The 13,624-nt window shown below is 46.2% G+C and overlaps 1 protein-coding gene across 10 annotated transcripts in view; it reads left to right on the top strand.

Annotated features, from left to right (window-relative positions):
• Positions 1-1,808: 1,808 nt before the first annotated feature.
• ATXN7L1 (ataxin 7 like 1) overlaps positions 1,809-13,624 on the top strand; it is a 268,063-nt gene continuing 256,247 nt past the window's right edge. For 4 of the 10 annotated variants that reach the window (XR_004268349.1, XM_032276328.1, XM_032276329.1 and 1 more), the window contains exons 1-2: positions 1,812-2,048; positions 2,549-2,617. Coding sequence is in view for 7 of the 10 variants with exons in the window: in XM_032276328.1 (XP_032132219.1) it covers positions 1,868-2,048; positions 2,549-2,617 (250 nt within the window). In the remaining 3 variants the exon portion in view is untranslated. Of the gene's footprint in view, positions 2,049-2,548; positions 2,618-13,624 lie in introns of all 10 variants that reach the window. The other 6 variants (XR_004268346.1, XM_032276327.1, XM_032276332.1 and 3 more) reach the window with 4 other exon arrangements.

Consider the following 13,624-nt stretch of genomic DNA (forward strand, 5'->3'; position numbering starts at 1 on the left):
TTTCAGTTCCTCTTACGAACTGACACAGCCCTGAGAAACCACCCCATCCACTGCACAGGCCAGTCCCTGTGTACCTGCCCTTCTTCCCCCAAGGAGTTGGTAAGTTTCACAACCTTCTCCTTCCAGAGACCTCCAAACTGCATCTCTGTGAGAGTGAGGATGGGTCTCATTCATCTTTCTCTCTTGAGGGCAGCTGTTCCATGACAGGCAATGTTGGTTGACTAGGAAGGAAGGAAGGAAGACAGGGAGGGAGGGAGGGAGGGAATGTCAAGCCCAGGGTCTAGCATATAGCAAGAGGTCAACAAGTAATAAATATTTGTTAACACCTCCGGTTCTTAAAATAGGAATTCTTCACCTAGCGACACCTTAGCTATGTAGAAGCCCTTCCAAAGAGAGCAAAGGCAAATGTAGTTTATCCGAGTCTGACACAAACAAGCCGACTCACACAAACATCACAACTAAAAGCAAATCCACAGCTCCTCCTTCATTGCCCCTCCTAACACCAGCTTAGAGATACAGGGTGCCAAGCTCAGGGACATTATTAGATGGCTCAACTCAGTCAGTACAAAGCAACTTCACATCAGTGCGCTTCAGCTGTGACAACTTGGGAAACAGCAGTGGTGAGAGTTAAAACGGTGCTGGGAAAAGAGAGAAAAAATAAATATCAATTGTGGGGTGGGGGCGGTGTCCATATAGTTTAGATAATTCCTAGTAAACAAAAGTATTTGTTAAAAAGAAGAAACAGAGACTTTTTAAAGCCTTTGCTGCTTACCCCAGGGAGACGGTGAAAATCTCAACTAAAGCACCCAACGTCCAAAATCCAGAGGAAATCTAGCGCTCCCTTTCTAGCTGGCTAGAGCAGTTACGTCTGAAGTGAATTCTCCCAGGAATCAGATTCCTGGCCAAAGGTTGTCTGCGCAAACCTGGGCCACCCTCATCTCACCGCAGGGAGCGCTGGAAATGGCTCAGGGGCTAGGCCCGCTAGCATCATCCTCCAAGAGCCGTGAATTCGCCCTCCTGCTCTGCTGACTCTGGAGCAAAGTCCACGCAGTGGTTCTCTAAGAGCCGAAGACACGCACCGCGCGGGGAACCTGGAGGTTGGGGAGCCCGGAGTTTCGAGTTTTGCACGACCCGCAGCCTGAGATGGAAAGGGAGCTCCTCGCGCCCCAAACTCACCTGCGTTTCAGAACCACATCTACCCACTGGTTTCAGCTCCCAGAGCAACTGCAGAATCTCCACGGTCCAAAGTCCTCCAGGAAAGGGGGTGACGGGGGTAAGGGCTGTGGGGCGAGGTCACCAAGATCCCTTCCGTGGCTCCGAGTGGTGGTGGGGGGGCGCAACCCCTCTCGGCTCCTCCCCACCAAGCCGTCGGGACCCCCGCGGGGGCGCCTCGCGGTGGGCGACAGGCACCCGGGGAGAGAGGGACAAGCTGAAAGCAAGAGCTGCCTGCAAAAACTTTCGGTCCGCCAGCGGAAACTCTGCAGGAAAGACCACCCTTCCTTCGGCCCCAAGTCGGGCCTCTCTCCGCACGCCCGACCCCTGCGCCCCGGCTCGGGCGGCGCCGCCGCCGCATCCCGGCTGCCGGGCGCGCTGCAGCCTCGGCTCTCCGGCACGCGGCGCTCGCCCGGCCGCAGCCCCTCCCCGGCAGGCAGGCGGGCGGCCCCCGGCGGGCGGGCGCGGACTGCAGGCGCCTCTCTGCTGCCCCTGGCGGCCGCGGGCGCGCGAGCCCCGCCGAGCTGGCTCGGGGAGCCAGAGCGCCCGCCCCTCCTCCGCTCCCTCTCCCCTCCTCCTCCGCCGCCCTCCTCCCATCCCGCCCTTCCTCCCTCCCTCCCCCTTTCAGAACACTCAATGTCGGAACGTTCCGAAGATGACGTCGGAGCGTTCTCGAATCCCGTGTCTCTCGGCTGCTGCTGCCGAAGGAACAGGGAAAAAGCAACAAGAAGGAAGAGCAATGGCGACACTGGATCGCAAAGTGCCCAGTCCGGAGGCGTTTCTGGGCAAACCCTGGTCCTCCTGGATCGACGCCGCCAAATTACACTGCTCCGACAGTAAGAACCCCACCGCCTCCTCCTCCTTTTATTATCCTGTAACCTTTCCATTCACCTAGAGCCACTGGGAAAAAGTGTGTGTGTGAGAGAGAGAGTGGCCCCCGGTGTCCTCCATGCTTCTCCCTCTCTCTCTAAATAAATACACACAGAGACAGATCATCAATGCACAGGGAGGGCCCGGCTGCCAGGGCTGTCTGTCTGTCTGTCTGTGCCCGGCTCCCCGTGGCAGCCCGCGGGGTGGGCTCGCAGCCCCACGGTGTTGTCCGTTTAAAAGGCTACTCTGTTGCTGCTTGCATAGTTTTTTGGGTACCTATCTGGGCCAGGTAGATAAAAACCCGGACTTGGGAGAAAATGTTGCATTGTCAATTTTTGAAAGAATTTCATATACAGTATTTATATCGATCTGTTTGCAAATAAACACTCTCCCTCCCCCCTTGACTTTGGCTTTTTTCCCCCCTTTTTTCCTTATTTTCTGTTTTCCTTTTCTTTTTCATCTGCAGATGTAGATTTAGAAGAGGCTGGAAAAGAGGGTGGAAAAAGCAGGGAGGTTATGAGGCTTAATAAAGAAGGTAAGTGGAGCTACTGGCATTTTAGTGTTAGCATGTGTGGCAGAATCTTCACAGGATTTCGAATATAATGTGAATTGTTCTGCTGGGTACAGAGTGACTAAGGCTTGTCAAAAATTGAGCACGCCCAGGTGACTACTGCTTCATGTTAACTTCTTTCAAAGTATAAATACAACTGGGGGGTAAAGGGGGGTGAGACTGTTGAAGGCAGAAGTTTACTGCACTTCAGCTGGAGTCCACGTTTGAGCCTTCTGATGCATATCTGCCATGCTCCTCGGGAGCATCATTGCCAAATGGTGGGGCGTTAAAATCTCTGAAATGAAGAGTGGGGCTCCCTTCACAACATCCCATCCTTTCTTGTGGGTGAATGCACAACAGTTTAATGAACCCCACATGGTCAGTCGTTCCAGCAGCTACTTCTCCACTCGCCACTGAAAACCATTGTACGTGGCAAACCCTTGCAGCAAGTTACATTTCGCCCGCTTTGCATTTGGTCACAGATTGTCACGTGGCAAGCAGGGTTAGGGGCATCTGTGTGTGCAGTGCCCCGCTAGTCGCCCTCTCTTTTCCCAGCATGGAAATACAGTACCTGAAATGGGACACACTGAGTAGATAGGTCATTCCAGACCAAGACATGCGAGAGAAGCCACAACCTGCTGGAGTTGGGCATCAAACACACATGGTCGTCATAAATAAATCATGTCCTGTTCGCATTTGCAAGCCTGCAGTATGTAACTCTGGCCTATGGGCTTCAAATGGAGCAACTCCAGGGGCCACTTGCTGCTAAGCAAATGGATGGGTTCATTTGGATTGATTCACTAACTGATGCCTTATAATCATAATTGGCTGAAATTGGGGGTGGGAAGATGGCACAAGGGGACGGAAGAGGTTGATATTGAAAGAGTTCAGACATAAGTAGGCCATAGGTACACTGGTCATCCCAAATAAATGGAGAGAAGACAGTTAGATGCTAAAGAATGGTCCCCCTCATAAAAGGGGATATCACCCTGGAAGGCAGCTGAATCTTACGTGGAAAGATGGAACTCATTTTGTGAATCGACACTTCAGTTAGTTGGTTTTCTGTGCCCAATCATTTCCTGACCATCCACTGAGAGGAAACTTTGTGCTTCAGAAAAAAATCACATGAAGGTTAAAATGCATGCATATTCAAGGACAGTTTCCTAGCATAGTGTTTCTGCTAATTAAGCACTTTGGGAACAAAACATTATTCTAAAGATGTTTGCTTCTAAATGTCTTAGTGTGATCTTGACATGTATCTTCAGGATGCACGAGGGATTGATGTCAAGTGGACTTCTTACAAGTGGCAGCTTATTTGTGTTAAATGTCTGTGTGGGGGCAGTGGGAAGCATCACTAGAGGTTATTTTTCTTCACAGACAAACTCGAGATCTCTAAATGTTTGCAAGACTCAGTTATCAGGCTACTGGCAACGTGTCCACAAAAGATGATGAGGCTGCGGAAATCTTTAAAATTGAGTAAAGGTCATGGTATGGCATAGGATTGGCACCTCTCAAGTGTGGGTGACAGGTTATGACTATCACACACAAAACTCACATCCTTTCCCCCCAGTTCCTGTTTCTATTTCAAAAGACTCTTGTTCTCAGATTCTCTTTGCCTCATGAGAAATGGATTCTTCTTTTTTTTTTTTTTTTTTTTTTGAGACAGAGTCTTACTCTGTCAAGAGGCTGAAGTGCAGTGGCACGATATCAGCTCACTGCAGCCTCCGCCTCCTGGGTTCAAGTGATTCTCCTGCCTCAGCCTCCCGAGTACCTGGGATTATAGGTGCCCACCATCATGCCCAGCTAAGTTTTGTATTTTTAGTAGAGATGGGGTTTCACCATGTTAGCCAGGATGGTCTCAATCTCTTAACCTTTTGATCTGCCTGCCTCGGCCTCCCACAGTGCTGGGATTACAGGCGTGAGCCACCACGCCCAGCTGAGAAACAGATTCTTTTAAGGAAAAATGAAAAGCTCTCCTTTCCTCAGAAGTCACAAGTGGAATATCCTGCTTATTAGGTCCTTTGTCCTGTACAAAGATGTAGCTCCTAATTATACACATATGCATTAAGGACACCCACTGTTCAGTGTAACTTGAAATTGCTAACTTCACCAAAATAGCCATATATGGGCTGAAATCTCTTTGTTCATAGGCCTGGTGGAACAGACTTAGGAGAGCAAATCCCAATGGTCTTTCTGGTATATATGCACATAGTTTTCTTTTTTTTTTTTTTTTTTTGGATGGAGTTTCACTCTTATTGCCCAGGCTGGAGTGCAATGGCACGATCTCGGCTCACCACAACCTCCACCTTCCGGGTTCAGGCGATTCTCCTGCCTCAGTCCCTGGAGTAGCTGGGATTACAGGCATGCCACCATGCCTGGCTGATTTTTTGTATTTTTAGTAGAGACAGGATTTCTCCATGTTGATCAGGCTGGTCTCAAACTCCCAACTTCAGATGATCTGCCTGCCTTGGCCTCCCAAAGTGCTGGGATTACAGGTGTGAGCCACCATGCCTTTCAACATGCAGTTTTCTTTATAGATAAAATATCTATATAGTAAATTACCCCATGGTGAGAAATTGAAGGGTTGAGCTGACACAGGGTGTTTGGTTACCTGGATCTCCAGTAATGCTTGCCGTGGGCCCTCTTGTTGGAGTAATCAACAGTCTTGGGGTGGATACATGTTTGTGGATGGGTCACTGCAGGACAGAAAGTAGCCTGTGTGTGGCTGTGTTCCTGTACATATGAACATATGTAGATTGTCCTTAACACTGTCGGCTTTCAGCAGGTGTTGAGAAGAAATTCAGGCTTTAATGGCAATGAATGAACAAAATAAAGTTTAGAAATTCCAATTGAGAAATAGAGGGAGGTGATTCCAATTTTGATATCATTTTTTTCTGTGGTAAAGTAAACATAACATAAAATTTACCATCTTAACGATTTTGAGTCTATAACTCAGTGGCATTAAGTACACTGATAGTGTTATACAGCTATCATCACTCTCCTTTTCCCAAATTTTCCATCATCTCAGTCAGAAACTCTGTACCCATTATACAATCCCTCCCCATTCCCCACTCCTCTCAGCCCTTATAACCACTGTTCTTTCTGTCTTTATAAAGTTGCCTATTCTAATACCTTGTATAAGCGGAGTCATACAATCTGTGTCCTTTTGTATCTGGTTTATTCCACTCTGCATGTCTTCATAGTTCATCCATGTTGTAGTATGGACAAGCACTTCATTCCTTTTTAAGGCTGAGTAATATTTCATTGTATATATATACCACATTTTGTTAGCCCCTCATCTGTTGGTGGACATTTGGGTTGTTTTCACCTTTTGTCCATTTTGAATAATGCCACTATGAACATTGGTGTCATATGATATTTTTAGTAGACTAAACTCAGGAAGAGAAGTTAGGCTGGAAATGTGAAATGAGAATTATTTTGCTTTCTGCCTCTATCTGCCCACAACTTTAGAAGACACAGCAAGGGCTTGCAGACTTTTTGAATACCTTGATTACTATAATATAGTTCCCCATTCCTCACTCCTTTAAACTTTCTTTTAATTCTTTCCATTTCTTTCTGTTCTCCACTCCTAATGTATAAAATGTTAATTGGATGCTTTGAATGTCTGTAATAAAGTTTTCACGTCATTGTTATTATTTCATCTAAAATTAGCTAAATTATAGCCAAGAGGAATTTGCCAAATACTTTTTTTTTTTTTTTTTTTTGAGACGGAATTTCACTGTTGTCACCCAGACTGGAGTGCAATGGCGTGATCTCGGCTCACTGCAACCTCCGCCTCCCAGGTTCAAGCAGTTCTGCCTCAGCCACCCAAGTAGCTGGGATTACAGGCATGTGCCACCACACCCCGCTAATTTTGTATATTTCATAGAGATGGGGTTTCACCATGTTGGCCAGGCTGATCTCAAACTCCAGACCTCAGGTGATCCGCCCGCCTTGGCTTCCCAGAGTGCTGGGATTACAGCCGTGAGCCACTGCGCCCGGCCCCAAATACTTTTGAATGTTATCAAGTCATCACCTGGGTTCGGAAGGCATTGCTAGTTCCATGGGTGGATATGCTTAGGTGGGGTTATATCCAGGACAACCTGGATACTTGAAGGAGGAGAGCGCTTTGAGTTGGCTTCCCACATTTTAATCTATGCTCTTTGGAGGTCATTTCCCTTCTCTGGGTCAATTCGCTCACATTTAAAGTAAGGGAGGGTGGGACTAAATGTCCTTTAAGGTCCCTTTGAGACCTCTGAACCCAAGCTTCTGTATTGATATGCAGTTATAGCAGGCAAACTGTTTCTAAAGAAACTTAAAAAAAAAAACCTCAAGCCCTCACATTAAAAATATCTTAAACTCCTTCAAAAATAACTGAGTTTATTTTCTCAATTTATAACTTCTTGGTGGCAAAAATCACTGCATCTGATACACAAGCAATATTCTGTTGCAAATCATTTGGGAATGGTACCCGGCCTTCACCGTTCTGAGAAGAGTGGAGTTCTGAGTCCACAACCCATTTGACCCCAGTCAGCTTGGGTCAGTCAGGCGTTCAGATTGCCTGAGAGGAGGACTCTCAGAAACCTCAGCCTGATCTGTGAAAGGTGTTTGAGAGAAAATTTCAAGGACAGCCATTCTTCTACGGTAACCTTTTCAAATAGTTTCCTCTTCAGCTTGGTAGATTTATCTGAAGACTTTTTTCAGGCTAATTAGGAAAAAGCTCTCAGTGATTTAGAAAGATGTTCCCCTTGCCTCACCTGAGGTTTTTTTTTTAAAGAATGCCAATCGTAGATAAGGAATAGGGTTCCTATGGCTCATAAATGTCCCTAACTATAAAACAGAGATAAAAATAGGGTTGTTGTGATGATTAAATGAGATAATACAAAAGGGTTTAGCATATAGTAAGTGCCTAATGAATGTTGCCTTTTTTTATTATTATTTATTAATGAAGCTAGCGCTAGAAAACGTTATTCTAATTAACTAGGATTTTAAACTAATCGTGATGAAAAGTTACCTAGCAGAAGCTTTATTTTTAGAGTAAATCATTTTATTATAGTTTTATGAAGCTAATGATTTTTTAAAGAAACAATTTCTATGGATATCAGTTTTGTGTTTTTTTTTGAGACAGAGTCTCACACTGTTACCCATGCTGAAGTGCAGTGGCGTGATCTTGGCTCACTGCAACCTCTGCCTCTTGAGTTCAAGTGATTCTCCTGCCTCAGCCTCCCAAGTAGCTGTGTCTACAGGCATGTGCCATCACACCCGGCTAATTTTTTGTATTTTTAGTAGAGACGGAGTTTCACCTTGTTAGCCAGTATGGTCTCAATCTCCTGACCTTGTAATCCGCTCGCCTCAGCATCCCAAAGCATTGGGATTACGGGTGTGAGCCAAGGCGCCCAGCCGGACATCATTGTTTTTAATGGAGTGCAGTTAAGTGATCATTGCTAAGTTTTGTGAAGAGCTAGCGAAAAATACTTAGGCTGTACATAGCCTATGGCTAGGAAGAGTTTATACAAAGTTCTTTCTAGGGTCTGGGAAATCTAAATAATTTTTTTAAATGATCAATAAGTTATTTTATCACTGAGAAAAAATAGTCCTCAGTAGATTGCTATTTGGGTCTCTTGGAAGCATACACTTGTCACTTTGAAAACTTGCCTGTGTTATAAAGTTCTCACGTGTTTTGATGTGATGTCGGTAAACTGGTGGAAAGCTTCCAATTGGAAAAGTGTGTTGGGGCCAGTAAGATATTGCTGTGACTGTAAGAGGTTGCCGTTCTTTTGAGATGCTGGTGGAATTGGACTGGAATATAGGAGGGTGCAGAGAACATAGGAGCATGCTCAGCTCAGGCTTAGGAGTCTTGCTGTCATGGCTGGATGGGAGCAAATTGGAGAAAAAGGTGGCACCTGACCTGGTAAGAATGAAGTATTCTTAGAATCCAAGCCAGGGAAGCCAGCAGTCGGCCATGGAGATTTATGGGAAATTGCGCAGGCTTCCCTTTATCATTATGCAGGCAACTCTGTTATCTATGTTAATAGGAGATGGGAAGACACGAAGTCCACAGATTACACAGATAAACCTCATTTTTACCATTAAGTTCAGCTTCCTTCCTCATTAAGCCTACGTCCTCCCCTTTTGCTAACAAGCAGTAACATTTGTTCACTTTGGTGTTTCATTATCATCTCTCTTCTCTGGCCCAGCTTTTGGGTTGGAAGCACGGGAGAGATGGAGTGGCTTAGAGGTGATAAGCAGGAAAGATGAGGAGAAGAGGAGAAAGGCTTGGAGAGCTATATGCTCCACAGGTGCAGCCCAATGATGGAGCAGGGGCTTACCGCAGCCAACGCAGCACAGCTGAGAGGACATCCTCATCATCTAGTTTGAAAAATACAAAGCTTCTAAAATGAGTACTTCTTTATACATGCAATTATTTCCTTGTGCCTGGGTTCCCATGTGAGGGAAATGCGGCTCTGGCTCCTTCCACAGCAGGAAGCTAGGATGGACACACTGAAACACTGTATGTGATTTTGCCTTCTTTGTAAGTTACCCTGTACCAGGGTCTCATCCTATGTCATTCCATGAGAATAATGTTTTACTGCTAGAAGATGTAGACTGTTAGACACACACACACACACACGTTCATTTTTAAACTACTTATTATTTTTTAATAATGTTCACGTTACAAAATTCAAAAGGCTATCCAAGTGGAAAGTAAGTCTCTCCCACCCCATTCCGGTTGCTTGTTATCCTTCCAAAGATATTCTGTGTGCATTCAAGTAGATACATACATCATTTTGTCTTGTTCTCACGTGAATGATAGAAAGTTATAGTATTAGCTGGCATCTTGCCATTTCCATTTATCTTAGAGAGCTGTCCATATCAGTTCATAAGGAGTCACCATGTTCTCTTTTGGTGCCTGCATAGTAGGGTAACAATGTAAGCCTCTGGGTGTCTTGCTAAGTTTTTAATACCCTTTACTGCTTTCTTGGCCTCTGTCATGCATTTGACCTGGAAGGAGCTCTCCTGATGTGCCAGCAGTGGGCTAGACACCGGGGACACAGCAGTGAAAAAGCACAACCACTGCCTGCCCTCAGGGTGCTTCCAGCCTAGTGGCAAAAGCACAGGTGGACCCTGATGAGTGCTCTGAAAGGGAAACTCAGGTGCTGCTGGCGGGCGTTGGGTGATGGGGGCGGGGGTGCTCAGTGCAGGCCTCCCAGAGGAAATTTTATGTAAGCCAAAACCTGGAGGATACATGGAAGTTACCCATGTGTGAACCTGGGCAGGACGGAGGTAGAGGAAACGACAAGGATAAAGGCCCAAATGCCAGAGAATATAGACTGTTCTGAAACTAAAAGGTCCTTTTGCCAGAGTAAAGATGGCAAAGCAGAGAGTAGTATAAGCTTTCTCACCAGCAGCAGCACTGAAGTTTTGAACCGGATGCTTCTTTTTGGGGGCACTGTCCTGTGCATGGTGGGATGCTGAGCACCATCCTGCGCCTCCACCCACTAGATGCCAGCAGTGCCTCCCTCCCCTCCCCCAAGTTGGGACAACCAAAAATGTCTCCATCCATTGCCAAATGTTCCCTGAGGGACACATCACTCAGATGGAGAATCAGTGGCTAGTGAGGCTGGAGAGATAAGAACACAGGAAAAATAGACTTAGATATGCACAGAAATATTCTGCCAATATCTGTCCATGTGTTAGGCCTTCAGCCCATGTCAGTCAGCCTTATTGATTACTCAGCAGATATACCTGGACTGTGACTGTCCCCTGGCACTGGGCTACATTTGGGAGGATCTAAAGAGAGAAGACTTGGTCCCCTAGGGAACCCTCCACCCACAGTTCCCAAGATGAGTCCAGTCTGTGGTCACAATAGTGGGTTACAGGTTCTAATTCTGGGTGGCCCAACCCTCCATCACTGTGGGTGGAGGAGACCCCAAAGCATCAATTCTGGTAATGATGGCAATTATTACACCGCGGCCCCCGTTGTCAAAAACACCACAGTGAAGCATTAAGGATTTCCATTTATATTTAAAGCCAGGCTAGAAATACAACTGGCGTTCTCTGCAGTTTGATTACCCAGGGGATATGTCTGAAACGGGGATGCACATGACGGAAAGCAAAGTGGCCAGTGTCACCATTTCTATGTTAGAACGGGAAAGTACAAAGGGCAGGGGAGGGTCTGATTCCTGAGGCCTTCTGACCTGTGTACCAGGTGGTCTACAGCGCCAGTTAAGAATGGGAGGCCATGTCAATGCTTTCAGCCAGCAGTTCCCAGGGGCCCGTCGCCTCTGCTGCAGAATTGATTTAGAAAACTTGGGCAGATTTGTTTCTGTATGGTTTTCTGGGTTGGTTGCGTTTATATCCTCCAGGCTAACCTTTCGTTTATGACATTTTGTTTCATTCATGATGTCCTTCAGAAGTAGACGTAAGATGCTACTAGCCAATGCAGTGAGACCTTGTCCTAGTCAAATCCCTCTTCTCCAAGGCCCCACACCCTAAGGGGGCCCACTAGTCACATCTGGAGGCAGTGATCATTGAGTGATTGCAATAATCAAACATAGCTATAATGGAGAGGGTGAGCTTTAGCCGGTGGGTTCTACTTTTTCAGAATATTATAGAAACTGAGCAGCAAGGACTGACTTCTGTGTGTCTCTCTCCCAAAACTCCCAGTCGAGTGTTCTGCTGCTGACGTGCTCCCAGCTAACACCATTTGGCTGGCTTTCTCTTCCTCTCTTCTGTGGTAGGGCTCAGACTGCCAAATGGACCTGGATTTGGACCCTGAGATGCTTGAACTAATGATGAAACCTCAGGAAATCCCTTCTTGCAAGTGGGCTGAGGCTACAGCACAGGATCTGAATATTCAGTCCTGGCTGCGCTAGTCATCTATAAGTAAAGCTGGAACTCTGCTGTAGGGAAAGCATTGTTTTTATGGAGATGCTTTATCCTTGTACCTGTGGTTTCTCAACACAATTCTGCTTGCCAATTTTGAGGGATCAGATACTTCATAAGAAATGGAAACCAAATAAATACTCTCTAGGGCAGAACAAAATGGCACCAGGTCGCCATAGTGGAGAAGATAAAAGTGAGTCAATAACGGGCTTTTTGAACACAGAAGCACTTATCGGTGTACCTGATTCTGTGATGCTAATTGTCAATCTGTGAACGTTAGTGGTGTAAGGATACCCTTAACTGTAGGGGGAGTGGGAGCTATGTGACCTTACCCCAAGACGTTGACAGGCCATAGAGTCCTGGGGTGGGGTGGGGACACAGGACACCCAGTCTGATGATACTAACCACTGATGAGTCCAGCATTCCAGAAGTAGGGAAGGTGGTGGAGGCATGGTCCCAGTTTGGTTATATCAGACCAAGGTGAGGGTCCGGTTCTTAAAAAGTATATGAGCCACAAAAGGACAAATACTGTGTGATTCCATTTATATGAGGTTCCCAAAGTAGTCAAATTCATAGAGACAGAGAGTGGAATGGTGGATATTCAGGGGCCGGGGGAGGGGAAATGGAGACTCAGTGTTTGTATGATACAGAGTTTCAGTTGGGGAAGATGAAAATGTTCTGGAGAGGGACCGTGGTGATGGTTGTACAACATTGTGAATAGGCTTAGTGTCACGGAACTAACTGTACACTTAAAAAATGGTTAAAATGGCCAGGTGCGGTGGCTCACACCTGTAATCCCAGCATTTTGGGAGGCCGAGGCAGATGGATCACAAGGTCAGGAGATAGAGACCATTCTGGCCAACATGGTGAAATCCCTTCTCTACTAAAAATCCAAAAAAAAAAAAATTACCTGGGCATGGTGGCATGCGCCTGCAGCCCCAGCTACTCAAGAGGATGAAACAGGACAATCACTTGAATCCAGGATACAGAGGTTGCAGTGAGCTAAGATCGTGCCACTGCACTCCAGCCTGGGCAACAGAGCAAGACTCTTCTCAAAAAAAAAAAAAAAGGTTAAAATGGTAAATTTTATAAGTATTGTATCACACACAAAAAGGTTCATTTGCATTGCAGGCTTGGGAGCTTAGTGGAGTATTATTCAAATCTTGACCATGTATTGGCTGTGTATTAAATTAAGCCTCAATTTCCACTTTTCTTTTTTCCAGAGTAGGAATAATAGTACCTCTCAGAATTGTTGTGGAAATAAATGAGATGCTATCTGGTATAAAGTAGATACTCAGTAATGTAAGCCTTTGTTGTGAGGATCGTTGTTTTTAGCAGGCACTTGGGTCTTTGCCTTTGTTTTAGAGCTGCCACTTCCAGGGGACAGGCTGCATCCTTACTGCTCCAAGGGTATGCCTGGGGCTCACCAGACATCTTTTATCAACATGCGTGTCTCCAGTTCTTTAAAGTTGCCAAGAATAAAGACAAAGGGATTGGACTGGTGTCCCTGTACTGTTAGTTTCAAGAGTGAACCTGTTTCCGTGTTTTACAAAGTGTGTTCATTCTGGAGACCCTGCTGTGTTGTCCCATAGGCACTTCACAGCCCCAGCCCCAGGCTGTGGTCATACCAAAACAAAACAACCGGGAGCGAAGCACAGGAACCAGGAATGTGGTTTTTTTTAAATTTTAGTTTTTTGAGAGAGCGTCTCTCTCTCTCAGCCAGGCTGGAGTGCAGTGTCGTGATCAAGCTCACTGCAGCCTCCATCTCCAGGGCTCAAGCCAGCCTTCTACCTCAGCCTCCCAGGTAGCTGGGACTACAGGCATGTGCTGCCATGCCTGCCTAATTTTTTTGACTTTTACTTGAGACAGGGCCTTGCTGTGTTCCCCAGGCTGGTCTCAAACGCCTGAGCTCAAGTGATCCTCCCACCTCAGCCTCTCAAAGTTCTGGGATTACAGGCGTGAGCCACCACACCTGACCAGGAACGTGCATTTTAAACAGGCTCTGCAGGTGGCTCTGATGTTTTCTGAACTTTGAGAACTGCTGTTATTGGTTGAGAGAAGTGGCTCTCAACCCTGCTTACCTTGAAAATTCCTTGGGAAGTTTTT

Source organism: Sapajus apella, unplaced genomic scaffold, assembly GCF_009761245.1.
Source record: "Sapajus apella isolate SASKATOON/1434 unplaced genomic scaffold, GSC_monkey_1.0 scaffold7, whole genome shotgun sequence".
In the NCBI taxonomy this organism is placed as follows: Eukaryota; Metazoa; Chordata; class Mammalia; order Primates; family Cebidae; genus Sapajus; species Sapajus apella.